A 21,340-nucleotide genomic window follows, 5' to 3' on the forward strand; every position below is an offset into this window, starting at 1 on the left:
CTAGATCGACATGGGAAACTTGAGGAGAACTTCGCTTTTCCAGATGTCTCCACGGGGAGGTGATGATAAGGCATAGTGAAATTCGAGATCACTGCAGGGGCTGAAGATGAGATCTGATAAGGATGCAAAAATTCTGACGATATAAGAGTAACATCCATCCTCCTGTTGGTCCTCAAACCATTTAAAGTTTGGCGAATCTTTTGGTTAGTTGTTCGAAAGAGAGTTGGAGAAAGCATTTCTACAATATTTGGTTTCCACATCATGTCTTCCGAAGATATTCATTTCGGAGTATCAGAGAAGTCTTCGCCCCGGCCGCAAGACTCGAGTCCTGACAGGGAACCAGGCATCCTTCACGATGCCAGGATGGACGAATTTGGAAAGTTTCTAGTACCGACACCTACGACAGACGATCTGGACCCCCTCAATTGGCCTAATCTCCAGAAGTACACAATAGTCGCCATTGTGTGCTTCTCCTACTTTATGTTGACATACTTCACGACTGCACCTGTGCCATCGTTCACCCTCCTTCAAGTCCAATTCGATGCCACGTACTCGCAGGTCAATTGGACTTTCGCAATCCCTGCTTTGGGTCTTGCTGCGGGACCTCTGTTCTGTTCTGCTTTAGCTGATATCTATGGTCGTCGAGTGGTGATGATTGTCGGTACCACGATAGCTTTGATCTCGAGTGGCTGTACCTCCATTCACGGGATAAGCTTTGGAGGTTATCTTGCTGCTCGTTTCTTCCAAGGCTTTGGTATTGGCCCTGCTGCAAATGTAGGCTTGAGCATTGTCAATGACATCTCTTGGGAACATGAACGCGGGTTTCGAGTTGGGCTGTGGGCCATGTCTGCGAATATGGGAACATTGGTTGGAGGTCTTGGTAAGTATCTCGTCCACCAAACCTCGTGGTTCTTAGCTGACACCAAACAGTTGGAGGTTTTCTGGCAACAGTTGACCAATATTGGATAGCATACCATGTGACGATGCTTTTTGCGGTTCTTCTCGTGCTCGAGTTGTTCTTCCTGCCTGAGACGTTGTTCCCCAGAACTCTTGTAGTCTCGTATGAGCAGAATTCAGATTCCCAGAAAATTTCGGAAAGCGCCCCAGCTGGATCCGCGTCTTCATTGAAGAAGACGAAACAGCTCGGATTCCTGAACTTCAAGAAAGTTCCGGGGATACCACATCCAAAACCCTACGTGACTGCAGTCCAATTTTGCATGATCTGGTCATACCCGACGATCGTCCTGAGTACGCTGGCATATGTCTTCTTCCACTACTGGTGGTACGTCGTTACCTGGAAATGGATCGTCAGCTAAGCTGACATCACATATAGGATATGTTCTGTACTTACCATGGAGCCTGCAGCTTACTACAATTACAAACTTCAGATTCAAGGACTCTTTTTTCTCGGTTTAATTGTGGGCGTTGTTCTTGCAGAGATATTCTGTTCAGGCCGACTCAGTGATTGGATAGTAACTTCGTAAGGCGATTGACTTTGAAGCATGGCGGCGAAAGACTGCCCGAGATGAGATTGTGGTTGGGGTACCCAGCTGCTGTTGTCTCGTCCATTGGGCTCATCGTTTGGGTTCTGTCGATAGATCGGCAGTGGCATTGGATCACTGGCCAAATTGCTTTCTTCCTATGTTTGCGACCCCGAGGCACTTCCTAATAGCTTTGCTGACTTGGAATAGACGCTGCTGGTTTGCAAATCGGCAACACCGTTCTGTCCACATACATTGTGGATAATTATCCAGAACATGCAATGGAAGTTATCACGTTCTATACCGTGATAATAAATGTATGTCTCTCTGCCAAGATTATTGAACATTATTACTGACTTTCTGAAGATGTCAGCATTCATAAATCCTTGGTTTATCAATGATTGGGTGGAGAAATCAGGTGCGTACCACTCCCTCATCATTCCAAGTTCATTCAGAACTAACACAACTTCAGGATATACTTGGACCTTCTCGGCGCAGGCAATTATCTGCACGTTCGGAATCATTCCGACATATTTCGTGTTGCAAAGATATGGACCAAAACTCCGTCGACCGATGAATCTTGGTTTTGCAGACCATATCGACCCTTGACCGGAAATTGTAGTCAAATCCTGTCATTTAAAGTGTGCGATAAATGTAAATTGCGATTTCGGATAGTCGAGGTGGTTTTGGGTCTTGCTCTCGAGCAACATACGGCGGCGGTGTCATAGATGAGATCCAGTATGAAAATTGTGTCGAGAAGGCAATTCTATTATCAATATGGAATGAAGTCCCAATTCTGACCGCCTGCCGTAACAAGTGATTAGTCCCGTGAACGTGATAAACTCGTGAAAAGCACTCACGAAGCACAATTTCAATATCATCATCTGGACCACAGTTCGCCCAGTAGTTCTCCAACACCTCCAAAGCAAGCTTAATATTGCGAATCTTCAAACAATCATAGAGTTGGATCAACAGCTCCTTTATAACTGTCCGGTCTGGACCCAGAGCTTCACAGCCAGCAGCGAATAAGGGTGTCGTCAGTACAATTGTTGGCGATAGTCCGTAAGCAGGGGTAATCAATCGAACACACTCAATGATCGTCTTGACCGAATCTTGAATTTCTGGGCTGTCGCTAGGAAGCTTCCGTAGATGACGCCGGATGTATATCAAAGCAGTATGCTGGTACGCTTGATTGCACCAAGCGTACTCTTGTATTGCGTGTGGACTGAGCTTCTCAAGCACGCCGGGGTAGAAACTCGGCGTTGCTGAATTGTCTCTTTCCATGATTTGGCAGATTGCATTTTCGAGGAAGTCTGCTTCTAAGTTGACACTCAGGCCTGGAAACAAAAGATCGCGTCGCTTTTGGGCCACTATAGCATTTCCGATCCTGCCGAGGAGGTATGAAAGGTCGGTCGAATAGCCATTGTAATCATCTAGGTAGACTTGGACATTCTCAAGGTTCCTAACATCCTCAGGCAGCTCGCTATCTTCGATCGGGGTGCTGGAGGATGAAAGCAAAGCCAACGAGTCCAGCGAAGCATACCACCGATACAGCAGCCTTGGGCGAGAGCTTGATGCTGCCCCTGAGTGATCAATCGTATTCATGAGGGCTTTGGCTCCTTTAATATGTACTCGCCACGTACTGCCGTGATCGCTACCGGAATGTATCTCACACTGACATAGTGTCCGGATAGTAGCAAGCAAAGCATCAATGGAAGTCGAGGCCTGCAACTCTCTTCGAAGACCCTCAATGCTTCTCGCCTTGAACTTGGCAATTGTCTGCATTGCCTCAGTTGCTGACTCTCCAGCGATACTGCCATAGAACGTCATGCTGTGAAGGGCTGCCCAAGCTAGGGTTGCGTTCATCAACGCTGGTGACTCGACAGCCATCGGCACGATCAACGAACAAAGTTCCTTCTGCACGTGAGGATTGCAGCAAGTGATCCTCGACGCCTCATCCGTGAAATGAAACAAAAGCCTCTTTTCCTCCATCGTCAACGACGGAAACGCCTTCAAGACAGCCGGTTCCGGCGTTGCTACATTAGCTAAAGCCGTATACACAAACTCCTTCTGTCCTACTTCTCCATCAGCACCATAACTTCGCCGCCAAATCTAATCAGACACTTACTATCTCCAACAACCTTCCTCGCTCCAGCTTTCAGACAATCTCCGAACCGTGAACGATCAAAGCTACGGCCGCCCCAGCGTAGATTGACGGCGTATTCGCAGACCACGCGAGCTTTGGTGCAGCGTCCGCAGGGCTTGCTTTCGTCGCATTTTTGTCGCCGCCGTTTGCAGCGTGTGCAGCCGGCGTGTGAGCGTTGGTGCTTGTTGGTTGAGATGGTGTTGTCCATTGCTCTGGCTGGACTGGACTTGACGGTTTGACTAAGGGGTGATTGATGTGAGAGCTCATGAGTGATCGATACCCCACCTTTGCTTAGGTTTGCAGCTGGATACATATCCACGTGACTATTTTTATCGTCAAAGGCCCCGGGAATACTGGACAAGTAAGCATTCGGGAGTTTAGGTGCTAATTCCTACGTGGGGGCTTGTTTACGGAGATCTGAATATCATGTTTTCTTGCAGTGCTTATATTGGAAGGTGGGGAAATTGTGTTCTCTCAAAGAGGACAACCCTCGGTACGCGGTGTGAAATAGAAGATGAAATCACCTAGCATCACATATGCAATCAGAAGAGACGAGGGATAATATAATTCATGGATAGGATTATTAGGATAGCAAATTCATCCTCTCCAAATGCCATATATCAATCGGCCAGTATGCAATTCGAAGCTTATAGAGTTCGTCTTTTGAAAATGTCGTCGTACCAAGGAATATTAAAAGTTGAGAAAGCTTATCCAGCTGTCATGCAAGCTTCAGGCCTCTGCTAGATAGCAACGTATGTATGTTCAATCTTAGTAAAGATCTTCCCAGTTTTCAGTTTTGACCCAAGAGTTGCGAAGGGCCTGCTCTGCCTCTTCATCAATCAGTTCAATGAGGCTAGCACCACAGTGCTCTTCGATTTCCTGGCCGTCTTTGCCGATCAGCACTGCTTGGTTCTCGTTGAATGCATTTTTTAGGTGGCCAACGCGGTGGAAGCGGGTTGCACAGATCACAAGCCACTTGAGAAGGTTAGCATGCCGCTCTCAATCGAATGCAGGAGCTTGGGGTTTCTTACTCTGACTCTGAATGCCCCCGCACTTTCCCATGTGATGGCGCGTTGCCAATGTGGAATCTCTACGGAGCCTGGCAGAGACTCCATACGAGCCTATAAAATTCAACGCTACTCGTAGATGTAGCTAAGGGGTAATGAACTTACATATCCTTGAAATGCACGGCTTTTATTGATTGAAAAGACCAAGATGACATTTTTGCAGGTTTCAAAAGCCTCTTCAAACACGGGTCCATTTTGAAGTTGAGTTGTCCAGACAGACTACCTGTATTAGAGATTATCTGGGGCATCAAGAGGAGACTCACATCTTCGATACATTTCAACACGTTCTCTTCGTTAAATGATTTGACGATGAAATATCGAGTATCTATTCAAGTTAATAATTACTGCATTCAAGTGCGCTGGGCCAATTCTAAACTTCAAGAAGCTTGCCACTTGATACCACAAAGGCAGACAAAGCAAAGGGTATTTTTTGACGACTTGGTATTCTTTACAATGATAAACAAGAGCTACAACTTCATTCCAGTAACTCCAAGAATGCATTTTCACACAAACAAAATAATGAACAGACGTAGTCCAAGAGAATGAGATGAAGGACAAGAAGATGGCGCTCACGGACCTCCACGTCCACCTCTCTCAAAGCCTTTCCCGTCTCTGTATGGTCTGTTGTTTGCGATCTTGGATCCCCATTGCGGTTCGTTCTTGAAGTCTTGGCCTCCTGATGGATACTCACGTGAATCCCGAGAATCACCACGGCCTCTGCCTCGACCACGACCACGATAGTTAGAATCCTTTCCCCTATATCCAGATGTATACTCAAATGAACGGTCGTTGAAGCTATCTCGTGGATAGTAGTCTGAATCGTATGCTCTTGAGCGAGGTGGTTGTCGGTCTTCATATGGTCGACGACCAGGTGACAAACTACGTCCATCGCGACTGCGACTTCGTCCTCGTCCTCGAAAGTATTGACGTGGTACTTCATGATCTTCACGGCGAGGTGGGGATGATCGGCGGTTTGAATCAAATCCACTTGATCGAGGGCGGCGGGTATCGAAATCATCTTCATCCTTTACTTTTTGGGCTGGGTGGGCATAGCTTCTCGGCTCGGTACGTGACATCTTTTCTGTACTAGGGGCATCTCGAGAGTCTTGAAGTTCGCTATAAGGACGCTTGTTAGAAACGACTCTCTCAGGTTGAGCTTCAATGACAGAAGCGATTGATTTTGATTCGACGCGATCTTCTGCTCGGTTAGGAATTGGCGGGGGTAACATGGAAGGAGCGGATTGTTGGAGAACAACAGGAGGGGCAACTCCACGTTCTTCAGCGGCCATCTCTGCTAGAAGTTTGTCTCGTTGAGCATCCAAAGCTGCGATTGCTCGACGACGATTGAGAATCTTGCTTCTGTATATTTCATTGTGGTAGCCAGTAATTTCCAACCACTCTCTCAAGTCTTCATCATGAGGAAGAACGTCAAGAAGAGAAGGTGGATTTTGCTCTCGAATTTGTCTGTTCAATTCCACTCGTGCAAGTGCACCATTGGATTGCGGCTGGCGAGTAGCTTCATTGCGAGGTTCTGCACGAAGGACAAGTTGCCTCTCTGCATCTGTGGGATGCTTTCCTTCGAATTTGACCGAATCCGCACGTTGTCTTCTGTCCATTCGTGATTCAGCCTCTTCCCGGCGATCATCACGTCCATTTGAAGGCGGAACTCTGGGCTTGGGGGACGGGGTACGACGGCGAGCGTCTTCGCGATAAGATCGAGGATATGGTGGCTTGACGCTGTGATCATCTCGTGAACTACGGTCTTGTCGATCCTCTGGCATTTTCATCTTGTCGTTGGACTTTGGTTCAATGCCGTGCATGGGGGAAGCCGCTCTGTGGGGTATGGGATCTTCGAATATCTCACCCTCTGAGACTGAACCATTGCTCGTATGCCTGCTTCCAAAAGCCTTGTCTTTCGTCCTATTTGTTTGTGTCTTTCCATTATTTGCCGCCTTTGTGACTTTGTTTGAAGGTACTTGCGGCTTCGCGGAAGGAGTAGGGCTTGCAGGAATCTGCGCGACGTTGGTTATGTTGCTGGCTTTCTTCTCCTGTTTAACAGTTGTGGCGGGTGTACTTTGTCCAGAATACTGTGAGATTAGCTCATTCACATCTTGCTCGCGCTTTTGATCAGCTGTATTAACATTTTTCTCGGATCCATGCTTTGAATTCTCTGGATGAGCTGCTTGCTTAGCTGGGCCTGGAGGAGTTGCAGAGCTGGCTCGTTCTGTTTTTCTCTTGAGTAATTCAGCTTTGAGCTCTGCAGCTCTAGCATTCATTTGGGCCGGAGCGCGGCTGGCAAGGGAGACTGGTGGGGTAGCTTGAGGAGTCATGAAAGGCGATGGTGAGAACTGAGCAGAGGCGGAGGTTGTTAGCACAGATCGAATTGGAACACAAGGTTCCAATGAGTATAAGCCGCCAACTAGCTGCACGATAACTTACTTGAGGACCAATGTTTTGGTTCTGCATGAAAGCTCCTTGAATGGCGAAAGGTTGATCGACAGGTGCATAGTTTCTCTCTTCAGCATTTAGATTGTTGAATGGCATCATGCCTTGATGTTGAAAGAATTGCTGGCCTTGAGGTGCACCAAATGGCATTTGCGAGAACTCATCTGGATTGAAATTGGTCTGGAAAGGACCAGGGGTTCCAAAGCCGTTGGGCCACATGGCTGCTAGGTCTTTCAGATCGGACAGCTCGAGTGTCGATTGAGAACGCGTTTGCAGTTGGTCAGGTTTTGTTCAAGGATAAGTTGTTGAGTCTAGAGATGAGCCAGGTGCGCTCAATATCGAGAGTATTGCACTGGAAGTATGTTGAAGTGGAGGGGAAACTCTTTAGGATATCGCAAAGCTCAAGCTTTTTTTTGTTCTCGATCAACAGAGCGCGTCAGGAGATACCTAGCACCAATGAAGCTAGCGTTCTCTCGGTGTTTGTCGGCCGCGTTGTCCGGTCCAGGGGTCTCTACCACTATCTTTACGAAGCGAAGTAAGGATGAAATAGGGCGTGGTGTCATATGGGACGATGTGACTTCACTTTGTCTTAATGGCCTTTCTCACGCAGAAAGTGTAGAGGTACACTGTTCAAGATATGAGATCCTACTTGTGTCTACGATCACGCCGTACGGTTACTTGCAGATGCAGGCACAGATACATATATTCTCTCTTAGGATCATGCTTGTAAAGACAATTTCCTAGGTAGTCCAACCCAGCATCTTCTCTGCCTTTGTCAAGCAGGTGGGAGGAAGGATGCATACAATCCAGCTTGTATAACACCATAAAGAACCATAAATTTCACAAATATCCCAAGCAGTCTTCCTTCGTGAGACGAAGCTGCAAGATACCATAGCCATACAGGATAGGCGGAGGATATCCTTGTGATAATTTGCACGTGGGCGGTGGTCAAAGTCATTCCTGCCAGAAATAGTTGACTGACAGCCATATTGCGGAGAACCGAGATTCCCTCCCTGCCAAACGAAATTTGACTACTCTTCACATCATACTGCTTTGTTGCTCGAGGCGGTCCATTGGCTGCTGTGTATTGAAGTGCCCAAAGACCAGATACGATCAGAATAGTAAAAATTGGTGTACCAAGTACGAAGAGTGGTATGTTTGACACTGTCCAGTATCGGAAAGGGCCACAATTCCTATGAAAGTTAGAAATTACTACTTCACAAACATGTTTTGGCCTTAGTACACACCAGTAATGACTTTGAACGAAGCTGTAGATGCTTGGCAAAGTTCCTTGGCACCAGATTCTTGGAACTGTATCTTTGCATCCACAATACTCTTGATATGCAATGTACTGTGGCAGCAAGAAACCTGAACCAACACACATCCCTCCAAGACCAGCAGCGAGAAGACGACGCAGTGTTGCTCCGCTTCTCTCGTAGCTGAGCACGAATAGTGTTCTGAAAGCTTCCTCTAATAAAAGCAAACCATTTAAAATTCCATTGCTGCGGAAAGTTGTTGCAATTCCAAATGAGACTCCCGCTAAAATAAGGTAAAGGTCATGAATTGCTGTGGCTCGACCATTGCGATTGAGGCTCTTCATAAATAACAGACAGCCGGCAAAACTCAATGCGGCACAGGAGCTTTCAGCATACGGGGCCGAGAGGAAAAGTCCAGCTGGAGAGATAACATGGAGCGATGCGGCAGTTAAGGCAAAATTTTGTGATGAGCCCGGAAATACATCTGAAGAGAGGTAAAAGAGGAGAAGAACCGAGATCAGATGGGCAATATGAGCAAGATTGATTGCCACCCAAGCTTCCAACCCGTCGTAATGAGGAATTCCAGCGGCTTTTAAGACTATACTTCTTAGTGATCCTGGCAAAAGACAGGGGATTGATACTTACACTCAGTGCAAGCAGCTATAACACGGGTAAAGCCCCATCCAAATGCCCACTCTTGCTCGAAAGAGTAGCCTCTTTCAGCAGCCTTCACGAAGTAAAGGGCATCCCATCTTATTAATTTGCTGATTGTGTGTCGAAGTGCAACTGGCAGCTGTTCTTTCCCGTGGCTTGCCTCCGTGAGGCTACCTGAAGTATCATAGCCGGGCCCCGGGCTGCACAACGCTACCAGCAGGAGTAGCGTTTTCCAGCAAAGAAAAAGGGCTACGAGTTTTCGAATAGGATGATCCAGATTCCGAGTCAAGAACTGCATGATCAAGGTTGCTGCACTTGACGAATGGGGCCAGAATTAGCGGTGAAGGAGGGAAAATGCATTCGATGCGGGCGTGCTTAAGCTTGCATAGTCGATGAAATTGACAGCTAGCCAAAGGACACAGGCCTGGTATAGTTGTTGGCTTAATTGAACTGGGCCGTTTCGAGGAGATGAAGCAAGTTATATTTGGCCACGTCCCGATTGGGTCGTCGTTACGAAACGAGAAGCGTAGTCACGTGGGACATTAATTTCCACCTGGGCACTCCCGCTCCTTTTCCCTACCTGATCCTGGTCTGCAGCTCCGCCCGCACGCACACATCCCCCTCTTTTCTTCCATCTGCCGTTGGTGCAGTGTTCCAGCAAATCACAGTCGGACGTCGGTCGAGTGAAATTGAAACATTTGTGCCTGATAGCTACTAGTGAGTGCACTTTGTGCATACGGAATCTTCGACAGGCCGACTCCGAAAATCTAAACACCCAAGGAAGTGTTTCTTGCCCGAAAGCCGCAAGAGTCTAAGGACAAAGAGGAAATTGGGGGGACCTGCTGAGGACCTGCTGAGCATCCAGGGCTCCAATCCTCCCACCTCCAGGGGCATATTATTTGTCCACAGATCATAATGTGATCACAGAGATCAAGGGCTTGCCCAGTCCGTTTTCCATACAGTCTCCTCTTTTGCACAGAGCATCCGGGCTTCCGACGACAACGTTCTTTGTTTTTGGTTTGTGCTGCCCCTCGTTGCTCCACCCAGCACACACCGCGGACGGTTCCCAATGACCGTCTTTAACGCTCACCACTACTAATCTTCGCGGTATGGTTCGCAGCAGTTGCAAACTGGATTCTGTCAAAAAAAAAACTTGTCCTCCCGACACGGCGGTAATGCCTAGGTTGACCCGTGCTGACGAGAGCTCATCAATAAGATATCCCAGGTCAAGGTCTCCCTGGACACTCTGCACCACCTCGCGGCATTCAGAGCCTCAGAAATCTTACCACCTTCGTCCGACCTCCTTTCCATACTGTCCTTGACCATCATATTCAATCTATCGATATCAGGTCATTTATTCATCTCTTAACTCAGTCTCTGCTGATCGTGGGCTGCCGCGACTCATCAAATCATCGTTCGTGGCTGTGGGCTCTGACCTCAGCCTGACCGTCAGCCCTACGGCACGTCTCAGCTGTTTGCCCCCAATGTTCCCAAGTCGAAACGAAACATACACTCGACACAAAACCACCGAAAGACAACAAACTTGAATATATCTTGCTTGGACTCCCAGTGAGCGGAAAGGCGCCCCTGGGGCGCTGCTTCCGTTCCTGAACGGTCAAGATGTTCCTGAACTCTGGTGTCGGTTCGCTGTGGAACCACGAACATGAATTCAGTACACGTACTCAATTACAACCAAGCAATTCTATTCCAAGGAGGAGTCCATTGACAAGATCGGCCTTTTCCACACCTCCACCACGAAAATCTACAACTTATGAAGACTCGCCGGTGGTGATACCACGACCAGAACGACCACTGTCTGAACAGCTACCACGAATCAAAGAACCGGTAGTCCGCTTTCAAGAAGTCGAGCAGGAAGCGATGAGCGAGGATGGCAGATCTGTTGCCAACTCGGAGGGCAGCGAGACAACAACGGTTGGCGGGGGTAAACAACGAAGACGATCAATACGGAAGAGCACAACATTCCAGCTCGCACACCCTGCGCCGACCTTGACGCAAAAGCAGAGGCTGTTGCAGATTCGACCAAAATTATTACTTCAGTTACAACGATTATCGCCAGGGTCTCGGCCTATACCTACTCTTGACATCCTTCCTTCTACAATAGTGGTTCCTCGGTTAATGAAGAAGTTTCCACGGATGTTCAGGGGTCATTCAGCACTTGGATTCAATGATGTGCTTATTGTGAAAAGCGAGGAGTATGATGCTGGATTTGAGACTACTGTCGATGAGAGTGATTCGGATGAGGAGGGCATTGCGAGGCGAGACTTGGTCGCCGTCATATGCCAAATGAGACGAGACTCAGGAGGATCTCAGGGGAAGGCCGAGATCGTGTTAGGTGATGGCTCCTTGTGGGTTGCTAGCCCTATGCCCAATGGTCTCTACGAATTCACCACCACCGACGAAAGAGGTGATGTGACAACTGCTCGGTGGGTGCGGAGAGCCACCAAGCGAAAAAGTGTCGACGTTTCGGATGCTGCCAATCTCCATAACGATATCAAGTTCACATTCAGTATTATTGACCCTAACTCACGTCGACATCCTATCCTGGCGACTCTCACCCAAAAAAAACTCGACATACCGGATACTTTTACTTCTCTTTCCTCGTCAGCAGGCAGGCACCCGCCTACTTCCCCAATTCCACATCTCCCAGGAGAGCTTGATGGAGACGAGGAACGCTCGACGGAGAGAAGCACTCATGTCATTGATGAGAGCATGAAATCACTTATTCAGGTCACCAGTATTTGGGTTGCATTACGGCAAGGATGGTCGCCGTACTTCAAGTATAACGATGCCATGGCTGTACCAAATAGTCACACATTGGCAACAGGACGTGTGCGATCATCGTCATTGACGCCCGAGTCAGTTCGTCCGCCTATTGCTAGAGCCGGTTCAAACACTCCAGACTCTGGCAATAGTGCATTCGGGGCAGCATTAAGCAGTAAGATACGTCGATCTTCTGCCAAAATAAGCCCTGTAAATGGAGCTCTGCCTCGAGGGGATCGTTTCGCTCCTCCGAAGAGATCCCTTTCTACTGGCACAGCTTTTGTGCAGCGGGCTGCAGCCCGCAGAGCAGGACTTCCACCGAGTACAGTCGCTAGCGACAGCGAGGGGGAGAGCACACAGAGCAACTTTCCGATTCACGAGAAGCACAATGCTCTCAATCGAGCATCGACACCTCCATGCCTTACGCTTCCATGTTCATCCACTACAACACCTGACACGCCAACTCGTCCTCACCGACGTGCTCAATCAGCCTACATACCTACGAGCTCCCTCCAGAATGGGTTCACGAATAGTGCTTCTGAGATGAATAGCTCGACAATTCCTCCATCGAATCAGTATATCGATCCTATCGTTAAGGTTAAGATAGGACGATGGAAACAATTCACCAATCTCTTCCGCCGAAAACATAATTCCAGCGAGTAAGCCAAGGGAGACTACCACCTTGTATCAATATTTTTTGATTACTCTTGCAGTGTAGGATACCACTAGCGTCTGAATTTTCTTTTGTAAAAAGGCACAAGCCATTGGATGGCGTTGATAGGAACTCTTGGATGGTTACCAAAACAGGCGTTGGAGGAATAACATGTATATCTACAGTCATTATGAAGCAGAGTATCCATTGCAAATAACAATAAAGCCTCTCGGCTTCTTTCAGACGCCGAAACAGAACTATACAACCCAAATAGTCTCGCCGTGCAAATTAATAATGTAATCTGAAGCAAGCTCTAGGCAAGAGTGCTCACGTAGGCGCATGAAGGCACGAGAGCTTGCGTACAATTGTAGCGCCTAACAAATGACCAGTTTGAAAATGGATGAAACTTGTACTAGTGTTCTAGAGCATAAAGCCAGTGAATATCCTACTTAATTTCAACTTGACTGCACAGTTGGCAGTACTTACTCTGTTGGTTCCTTGCAACACAATATCTTTGTCTTCGTTGTTGTCGTCGCTCGGATCATCAGTCAGCCACCGCACTTAAATCCGCGTCTATCAGCAGTGCAACCCAACACTTTTTGACAGCCGACGTCGCTGTCTCTCATATTTCATTGAAAAATTCAATGCGGACATAATACTCGCTCTGCCATCGCCTGTCCAATTGTTACCAAGGTGTTTATGCCCTGTGGCGGCGCAGACTTTCCGTTTTCGAGGTCGTGTGATTGAATCTACTGGAAGACCTCTCGCAGAGAGCTCTACATTCCAGGGAAGGTACATCTTCACCGCTGTCACGTCGCACACGAGCGCAAGAAAGCATCAGCTAATACAATAATGACTTCAGAGTCCCCTCGCAAGAGGATAAAGCTATCCACGGTCTCAGATTCGAGCGCAGACAGCCATCCGAAGAAGATGGAGGAAGGCTATACGAATGGTCGCAACCATGCGCAATTCCTACAACACATACTTCAGAACGGACACTCGAGCGACACGATATCGCGTGCAACATCTCCAGGTTTTGGATTTAGCTCCAATGGAATCAATTCCGAGAAGGAGAAGCGGTACCTCCCGCGAACCTACCCCTACTTCGAGCTATTACCATACAAAGTTGAGGAGGAAGCGGAACGGAGTGCGGCATTAGAAGAGATATTAAGGCAGCTTTATATTGCCGTCAAGGCGGAAGACATATCACCAGGCGCTGTGCATTGGACGAGAGAGCTTCGAGGATGGCTGAATCTCAAATTCGAGATCTCGCGAGAGCTGCGAGTGAAGCTTGTCAAGATGTATTACATGCTAGCTTTAGCTCCCGGGATGGACTGGGTAGCTACAGATAGATTTGAGAGCATGTTTAGATTTCTGATAAAGTATGCCGCTCCCTCCAAGATTCGTCCTTGCGTAGCTAACAATTCAAGGAAAAAACATTACCTTAAGCCTGGGGAGGATCTGTTACTCGATTGGCGACCACTATGGAAAGAGATCAAATCCATTGTATTACCATCCGAAATGGCTACAAATCAGGGAGGACGCAAACGAAGCCACAAGAACATTGCCAACATGTGTGCTTTTGCAGCCCAATACTTTGATCCTAGGGAACGGCAGGCTATGTTGGAGGAGGTTCTACCATACTTCAGTACTTCCGACATAACAGGAGCTTTCATTGTACTTGGTACATTAAACTTCCTCATGCCGACACACCCTGCTCCAAATGAGCCTGGCCAGCTCCAACCCCAAGATTATCTTCCAACTTTCTTCCATTTATGGTCGCTGGTCAACCGCTCGAAGGCTGTTGACAATATCTTCTTCGACCTCTTTTCAAGATTAGCTCGAGACTCTTTAAGCAGTGGCCACGTTGAGTTTTCGGAATTTGGTATCTTCACGAAAGACCAATCAGACCTCATCTTCACTGCTCTGTTACGTTTGACTGAGATTCCTGTCGGCCAAGCATCATCACCGTATAGCGGCATGGTTGATCTTGGCGCGGGTCTTGGCATGTACCTGGAGAGAGACAAGAAGAAGGCACCGGTAGGATATTCTATTGCGCGATGGATTGTTATGTCCTTATCGCCATTATGTATAGACAAACCGGGCTCAATCCTCTCGAATCTTGAAGGCCTAATGGTGTCTATCGACACATTTTTCCATCCATCAAATAATGGTGCCTGGACGGATATGCTAGCTCAAATCGTCTTTCACCTCGTTGACTTCTTCGTTATGCGCTGGAATCGAGAGCAGAGTGGAGAGTTAGACACTCCTCCCGAGCGTCGTATCAACGATGCCTTGAAGAGAAGATTCGTTCTGAGCTTGAAAGAAGTTATGTTCATGGGATTATTCTCCAAGAAGGCGAAATCTCTGAATGCTTATTTTGGAGCGATACAAGGCCTATCTTATCTTGAACCGCATCTGATATTGCCTGGCGCCCTTCAGCGCTTCTACCCTTCCCTTCAGGGACTGGTGGAAGTACATCGAACACAATCTTCGCTTTGCGGGCTCCAACTATGCGCCAATGTGCTAACCAAGCACAAAGGTTTGCGATGTCACGTTACCGCGTTACTCGCCTTGGCATTACCTGGTATCGATGCAAATGATCTGACGAAGACCATGCATACCTTGGATTTCATTAAGTCTGTGGCATACAGTATTCCGTTTGTCGACCTCACAAAGGAGCATAGCGAGATCCACGATTCATCCTTGGCTATTCAATGGGTACAAGGCGAAATGGAGCGAATGGAGAGAGAGGGTCCAAACATTGAGATTGACTACAGGACTGAGCTAAGCAATGAAGATGAGGCCAATATTCTGCGATCATCTACAGCTGGTTTCGGGGATTTTGTGTTGTCTTTACTTGGGAGAATCTTCACTCTTCTAGAGAACCTACCGGAACTCTCTCGGGCACGCTCTGGATCCCCTGAGGAGAGTGTCATCAACACTTTACCCGCAGCATTGACCCCTCTATTCGCTTCGCTCTCCCCTGAGATCTTCGACATGGCTCTGGAAAAGGTTGCTACTTTTGTGGGAGGACATGTGGTCCACCAGGCTCGAGATGCAATGGCTTTCATTTGCAATTCGCTTTGCAAGGCCAACCCAGAAAAGACCCTCAAGATCTTCATTCCCATGCTAATTGTTGGTATTCGCAATGAGATTGACTATAACGACGCCGCATCGGATAGAAGTAGCGGCAGTGACGTGCTTCCCCGAGATCGTGCCCTGGTGTGGCACATCAGCATGCTGAGCATGATCATTGTTCACATTGGTGATGGCCTCATGCCATACAAGAAGGAGCTTTTTGATATTGCTCTGTATATGCAGGAGAAGTGCCGCGGCATCCCAACGATTCACATCTCCAACTACATCCACCACTTACTCCTTAACTTGACTCTGATCTACCCAGTGGATGGTTCTTTGTACGAACCAGAGGTCTTCAAGAGAGGTCTAGATGTGGAAGACTGGGGCAGAATGACCAAGCCAACAGAGCTCACCATCAACTGGCATTATCCTTCCGATGCAGAGATTGAGCTCGCGGTCGAGTTATTCGAGTCCCAGGTCAAGACTGCAATCGAACGGCTCACAAACTTGACGGGTCCGAATCCAGCTGTTAGCAGAAAGGGGAAGAATAAAGAGTGGTCAGACGAAGTTTCACGGAACCTGGCACAATTGCGACTCATCACTTCAGGTATCGCTACGTTGTTTGACCCCAAGAAAGCTTCAGGTCAACTTGACAGGGGACATGACCATGATGGTGACATCCCCATGAACGGAGAAGCTGCGAATGGAGATGACGAAAGTGACGAAGACAACCCACTTGCTGAGGCCGCAGAGGATGAGGAAACCAGACCTCAATTCCATTATAGGGCTGGTTATCTCTTGGAGAGAAATAGTGCCACATATCTTCACATCCACAAATTACGCGAGGATGTGGGTCAACTCTTGTCCAGAATTCATGGGTTCTTGACCCAGCACCAAGAAGATGATGTGGCGTGCTTCACTGCGCTGTACCAGGCTTACAGAACCTGGATCACGGATGTGGGTAACGAGCGATCAGCCCACATGTATGAACGGGTCAGCAAACTCTATGATGCAGACGTTCGCGCTTTCAAAGTCACCGGATTGCGAAAAGTATATCCAAGACCTCTATTGATCAAGCGAGCCGGGATCTACCACTTCCACAGAGCTAAACATAACTCGTCTGCTCGACACAAATCTGACCTCGATAAGAAGCTGCTCCTTGAGCTCGCTTCGTCTTCTGTATCCCTGTATGCAGAAGTTCGTATCAATGCACAATCGGCACTTGAGTCTGCTCTGAAGAGCCTTATCGGAGGACGTCCTCTAGTTATTCCACCTCTCTTAAGCACATTCAGAAAAGCTCTAGATGAGAACGACTTTGATCGCATTAAAGGCTCCATCTTTGCTTTGCTCTACGGAAGCTTGACAAAAACCATGTCCAAGGATTGGCGTTTCGCCCCTGAGTTAATTGATCTATACATCAAAACGGTTACAGTAGACAAGCCATCCATACAAAAACTCAGCAATCAGGTCTTATACGGTGGACTTCTTGACTTTGGCAAATCTCTCGAGAACTTCCTTGTCATAGATCATGAGCTTGTGGGTATCTTCGAGCCTAGATTTGATTGCTCGGAAAAGATTTCCGCCAGGCACAAATTCATTCTGGAAAGACGAGATAAAGTAGAGGAGAAGAAATCAGCATTAGCTTTGAAGCTGATTGAGACGAGCAAGAATTCCCATTGGAAGATAGCTGGCCGATGCACTCTCTTCATTCTCAATGCAGGTGTTCGGGTTCAGAGCATTGCACCGCCGTCTTTAGTCGAGATAGCTATCAACGGTGCCATCAATGACCACCCAGGACTTCGCGCCAGCTACGCCGAAGCCATGTTGCGCATTTTCAATCATCTAGAAACTCGAGCAGTCTATGGCCATAGCGTTGAGAACTTTGTGCGCGAGATTGAGAATCCCGTTAACCGCGTCGAAGTGACAGTTCCGAAGGATGATCCGAACTGGACCCAGAAATTTCTGGAAGCATTTGCCAAGCCGGAGATACCTGAATACTTTGTCGACAGGGACTTTCCAGGGTGGCTTGTCTGGGGAAAGAAGTTCAGAGCAACTAAAGGCCATCCAGTTGACTTCGAAGACTATGACGATCTCGAGAACTCCATCAGGAATCAGATGGGGGCACTTCTGACTCGGGAATGGTATCAGAAGTACTTCGGTTACATGAAACAAGAACCACGGGATTCGACTGCAGACCGATTCAGAGTTCACAATGCCGCACTTCTCATCCAGACCTTTGATCTTACATTTAGTGGAGTTACTTCTGCAACCTTTGAAGATATCAAAGACTTGGTCAAGGCAACTTTCGAAGATGGCAGCGACAAGCATCAGCACCGTGCTACAGCGGAAATCATGGCAGCCCTGCTTCTCTCACCCCTTGAGCGAGACCTGAAAGTCCGAAACAAAGTATGGGCGTACGCAGTGCCTATCATGTTGGATGTCTTCGCTGATGGACTTACTCCTGAGAACATTACGTACTGGATGACTTGCTTGCATATGATCATTGGAGGCAGAGATCCCCGACAAGCCCATGAGATCATTGACAGACTCGCTTCCTTCCGACTCGACATGTCATCCAATGCAGCATTCAAGGAAAGCAGCAAAGTCCAGCTTCTGGAATTCGCCATTCAAGATGCTGGATGGCATTTCAGATTAGAGAAGCCTATCCTAGACGACTTCCTGGCTCATATCGATCATCCGTACAAGGCGGTACGAGAATCAGTCGGACGCACAATCGCCTCTATCTACCGCACACGCTATTATGAAGCATTCAAGGATGTTGACACCCTGTTGAAAGAGAACAAGGCGTCTTCCTCCATCGGCGTCAAGCCATATGTCCCAGAAGAGCAGTATTCAGCAAAGATTAAGGATGTCTTCAATCGACTTGAGGTGTGGCGTGGGGAGCGAACACCTGGTCAACAGACACCGTCGTCGTATACCTCAGGAAGCAAGACTGTTTTGCTTTGGCTTGACACAACATTGCAGTCCTACGAGTGCACGCAACTGCTCGACTTCTTCCCAGATGTGTTTATGGAGCAACTCTTACACATGATGGACGTAAAGGAAGATCCCGAACTTCAGAGATTGGCATATCTGGTTTACCGCCATCTGCCCAATGTTCCTTTCCGCGCAGGTGAAGATGGTGAATTCATATCAGCTCTTATCCGCATCGGCAAAGTATCGACATCATGGCACCAACGTCTGAGAACTTTGATCAATATGCAGTGCATCTATTTCCGCCGTATATTCCTCATCAAGCCCGAGCAACAGCAAGCCCTTTTCGCTGCTGTCGCAGACATGCTTGAAGACACTCAACACGAGGTCCGTTCTGGCGCTGCTACAACTTTGTCGGGCATGATTCGATGCTCGCCTGTTGCCCTCAGGAACAACATACTATCTGCATTACGAAAGAAGTTCACGAATGCATTATTGAAGAATCCAATGCCGAAGAAGTCGCCTGGCACGAGTACACCAGTCAACACAAACCAGCAGGTCATTCGTCGGCATGCCGCTGTGCTTGGTCTTGGTGCTCTGGTCACTGCATTCCCCTACGTGACTCCACCTCCAGACTGGATGCCTGAGATTTTGGCCCTGCTCGCTTCGAGAGCAGCAAACGATGCAGGTGCAATTGGGAAGACGGTGAAGACCATATTAGCGGACTTCAAGAAGACGAGACAGGATACCTGGGTTACTGATCAAAAGGTATGTGTTCCATTGCTAACAACTGGCGAACGAAATGCTAACGTGTGCACAGTACTTCACACCGGAACAGCTAGAGGATTTAGAAGGGGTGTTGTGGAAATCGTACTTTGCATAGTTCGTCGTCGTTCATTGATATGGAAACGGGTTACACGCATAGGATAAGGAGTTTTCTGGTTTTCTTGCCTGTGTCTGTATTATGCTGCTCAAGGTTGGGGACGGGTGGTGCTTGAGGCTCGTTCATTGCGAGGTGTGCTGGCGCTCGCTGGTACCGGCTTAATGGTTTATGTTGCATCGTTAGCATTGAGTACTTGTACAGGAATGAGAAATGACCGCTTTCAAAGATGAGAAGTGTTAAATACAATTGCGCTAATTGAGTCTTAACCCTTCTTCCCTCGTTTTCTTTTCCGGCCAGCCTTATTTGGTTGTGCTGCTAAGGGTGGTTCGGCTGTTACTTTCGGTTTCTCTTTGGGTATCTGTTTTGTTTTGGCTCGGCCTCTTCACTTGCTTTCTTCTCCTGCTCCTTCAGCAGCCACCCCTCAACCTTCAACGCTAAGAACCCACCAACAATATTTCGAAAAAAGAAAACTAAAGACTAGAATCGGTCCTTCATATACTAATAAAGCTTCTGACCGAATACGCTTTCAAGCGCATTAGTATTTGTCTCAGGAAAAAGTTTTCCAGGGTGGACGCTGCTGTGACGACTTTTCTTGTAGACGTGCAACAAAGATTTGGGTGGTTCACGTGAATGGAAAGTTCAGATACACTTTGATGCATTATAAGGGGTGGAGTATGTGGGAGGAAAGTTTCAGTCACTTGGTATTAAGTCGCTGCTTCTCGTGCGTACAGCGCATTTCGCATTTGCCCTCACTTGACTTCAAAGATATAAAACTTGGCTGATGTAGTTCTAAGTACTTTGAGACTATTGTTGTATCCTTGGTACGAAAGTACGGTCCATTCCGTGCGGGAAAAATCATAAGAGGTCTCCAGTACACTTGTTTACTTGATTTTGAGATATGTGCAATTCAAGGACAGCTTCAGTTGTTTAAGCGAAAATATGGGTCACAAGGCCAGAATCAGGTCAATGTATGCCAAACTGGCCTTCAGATTTTATCTCAAAGAGCTTGCGATAGAAGCACTGTCACAATGCTAGCTACAACGATCCCCAAGGATACTCGCCATGTCAGACTCAAGGCCTCTTTCCCCTTTGACGGTCCCTCTTGCCAAAGTCTTCCGCAATATTGTTCTTGACATCTTTGCCTCCTGATCCGCCGAAAGAGTCCGCCTCACCTCCATCTATCTTTGCCTGACCAAAGATATCGGAGACGCCACTTGCTCCTTTTGCCCCAAGTGAAGCACCGCGCTTTTTATCACCTGGTCCATCGCTGATGCCAAGGAGGTTAGGTTTATACTTCGCTGGGCTAGAAGCTGCTGGTCCTTTGGAGGTGCTTCTGGTAAGGGTCTGACCGGGTTGGAATATTCTCTTCTTCTCTCTGTTATCTTCGGGTGGGCTGACCTTGTGTTTGGCGGATTCCATATTAGTCCCCTCGCTGGCCGAGCCTGATTGTCCGCGGCCTTCCTGTCGAGATTAGCTGTCCTTCCTAGGAGCTTCTTGATGCCTCGAGTTCCTTGCTATGCTCGAGGAGAAACATTTCCGCGATTCGGATTCTTGACAGTCATTGCTTCACCTTGCCCTAATGGCTCCACCTGCCGTCCTCTTCTGATTTTGTGCTGATTGTCTTGCTTCGATTCAATATCTCCACCGCCATATTATTTCGTTACTGTCCAATCTTTTATTTCCAACAGAAGCCTTTATAGGGTTCTAGTACGGTACTAATTGGTTTCTAAGATATCATACTATAGGCAAATGGAGGTGGGAAATTCGTTGGGGAACCACGTCTTATTCCACATTCAATATCCTATTCCTAGTTAGGTTTTAAAGTCCTGCGATACTTCCAAGCCATATTTTACTTAATAGCGAAGCACTTCACTTTACGGCACTCAATTTAGCATACCCTGTTCAGTGTTTGCCTTTAGTAAAGGCTCAGGAGGACCATATCTTATAGGGCCTGACTCCT

The 21,340-nt window shown here is 47.7% G+C and overlaps 6 protein-coding genes across 6 annotated transcripts; 3 read left to right on the forward strand and 3 right to left on the reverse strand.

Moving 5' to 3' along the window:
* Nucleotides 1-122: 122 nt before the first annotated feature.
* Nucleotides 123-2,242, forward strand: LY89DRAFT_714905 (putative MFS transporter). Its single transcript, XM_018218165.1, has 7 exons — nt 123-880; nt 931-1,282; nt 1,334-1,472; nt 1,502-1,643; nt 1,692-1,798; nt 1,848-1,899; nt 1,954-2,242. The coding sequence occupies exons 1-7, from the start codon at nt 262-264 to the stop codon at nt 2,088-2,090; spliced, it is 1,548 nt and encodes a 515-aa protein (XP_018076232.1). The 5' UTR covers nt 123-261; the 3' UTR covers nt 2,091-2,242.
* Nucleotides 2,243-2,253: 11 nt separating this feature from the next.
* On the reverse strand, nt 2,254-3,835 carry LY89DRAFT_729374 (uncharacterized protein; the record flags this gene model as incomplete). Its single annotated transcript, XM_018219375.1, has 3 exons — nt 2,254-2,285; nt 2,342-3,556; nt 3,610-3,835. The coding sequence occupies 3 exons, from the start codon at nt 3,833-3,835 to the stop codon at nt 2,254-2,256; spliced, it is 1,473 nt and encodes a 490-aa protein (XP_018076233.1).
* A 346-nt stretch (nt 3,836-4,181) lies between these two features.
* On the reverse strand, nt 4,182-7,533 carry LY89DRAFT_681252 (YTH-domain-containing protein). The gene is made up of 6 exons (XM_018214245.1): nt 7,134-7,533; nt 5,272-7,042; nt 4,958-5,019; nt 4,800-4,913; nt 4,659-4,748; nt 4,182-4,602 (listed from the first exon to the last, which is right to left on the reverse strand). The coding sequence occupies exons 1-6, from the start codon at nt 7,356-7,358 to the stop codon at nt 4,396-4,398; spliced, it is 2,469 nt and encodes an 822-aa protein (XP_018076234.1). The 5' UTR covers nt 7,359-7,533; the 3' UTR covers nt 4,182-4,395.
* A 268-nt stretch (nt 7,534-7,801) lies between these two features.
* LY89DRAFT_637907 (mannosyltransferase) lies at nt 7,802-9,518 on the reverse strand. The gene is made up of 3 exons (XM_018211553.1): nt 9,041-9,518; nt 8,387-8,993; nt 7,802-8,332 (listed from the first exon to the last, which is right to left on the reverse strand). The coding sequence occupies exons 1-3, from the start codon at nt 9,345-9,347 to the stop codon at nt 7,915-7,917; spliced, it is 1,332 nt and encodes a 443-aa protein (XP_018076235.1). The 5' UTR covers nt 9,348-9,518; the 3' UTR covers nt 7,802-7,914.
* A 761-nt stretch (nt 9,519-10,279) lies between these two features.
* Nucleotides 10,280-12,918, forward strand: LY89DRAFT_386607 (uncharacterized protein). The gene has a single exon (XM_018207157.1). It carries the CDS (start codon nt 10,670-10,672, stop codon nt 12,491-12,493), a length of 1,824 nt encoding a protein of 607 aa, XP_018076236.1. The 5' UTR covers nt 10,280-10,669; the 3' UTR covers nt 12,494-12,918.
* LY89DRAFT_714910 (uncharacterized protein) lies at nt 12,914-19,631 on the forward strand. The gene is made up of 4 exons (XM_018218166.1): nt 12,914-13,274; nt 13,345-13,864; nt 13,913-19,265; nt 19,318-19,631. Exons 2-4 carry the CDS (start codon nt 13,413-13,415, stop codon nt 19,378-19,380), a joined length of 5,868 nt encoding a protein of 1,955 aa, XP_018076237.1. The 5' UTR covers nt 12,914-13,274; nt 13,345-13,412; the 3' UTR covers nt 19,381-19,631.
* The last annotated feature ends 1,709 nt before the right edge of the window (nt 19,632-21,340 follow it).

This window comes from Mollisia scopiformis (assembly GCF_001500285.1).
Source record: "Mollisia scopiformis unplaced genomic scaffold LY89scaffold_4, whole genome shotgun sequence".
Taxonomy (NCBI): Eukaryota; Fungi; Ascomycota; class Leotiomycetes; order Helotiales; family Mollisiaceae; genus Mollisia; species Mollisia scopiformis.

Bases quoted from the DNA above. Each gene is read 5' to 3' on its own strand.
- LY89DRAFT_386607 (XM_018207157.1), top strand. From the start codon at position 10,670: ATGTTCCTGAACTCTGGTGTCGGTTCGCTGTGGAACCACGAACATGAA.
- LY89DRAFT_714905 (XM_018218165.1), top strand. From the start codon at position 262: ATGTCTTCCGAAGATATTCATTTCGGAGTATCAGAGAAGTCTTCGCCC. The intron at 881-930 runs GTAAGTATCTCG...GACACCAAACAG, and splicing joins AACATTGGTTGGAGGTCTTG to TTGGAGGTTTTCTGGCAACA. The intron at 1,644-1,691 runs GTTTGCGACCCC...GACTTGGAATAG, and splicing joins CCAAATTGCTTTCTTCCTAT to ACGCTGCTGGTTTGCAAATC.
- LY89DRAFT_681252 (XM_018214245.1), bottom strand. From the start codon at position 7,358: ATGTGGCCCAACGGCTTTGGAACCCCTGGTCCTTTCCAGACCAATTTC. The intron at 4,749-4,799 runs GTAAGTTCATTA...TGAATTTTATAG, and splicing joins GCCGTGCATTTCAAGGATAT to GCTCGTATGGAGTCTCTGCC. The intron at 4,603-4,658 runs GTAAGAAACCCC...AACCTTCTCAAG, and splicing joins CGGGGGCATTCAGAGTCAGA to TGGCTTGTGATCTGTGCAAC.
- LY89DRAFT_714910 (XM_018218166.1), top strand. From the start codon at position 13,413: ATGGAGGAAGGCTATACGAATGGTCGCAACCATGCGCAATTCCTACAA. The intron at 13,865-13,912 runs GTATGCCGCTCC...TAACAATTCAAG, and splicing joins ATGTTTAGATTTCTGATAAA to GAAAAAACATTACCTTAAGC. The intron at 19,266-19,317 runs GTATGTGTTCCA...ACGTGTGCACAG, and splicing joins CCTGGGTTACTGATCAAAAG to TACTTCACACCGGAACAGCT.
- LY89DRAFT_637907 (XM_018211553.1), bottom strand. From the start codon at position 9,347: ATGCAGTTCTTGACTCGGAATCTGGATCATCCTATTCGAAAACTCGTA. The intron at 8,994-9,040 runs GTAAGTATCAAT...TAAGAAGTATAG, and splicing joins TATAGCTGCTTGCACTGAGT to TCTTAAAAGCCGCTGGAATT. The intron at 8,333-8,386 runs GTGTGTACTAAG...TAACTTTCATAG, and splicing joins TTCGTTCAAAGTCATTACTG to GAATTGTGGCCCTTTCCGAT.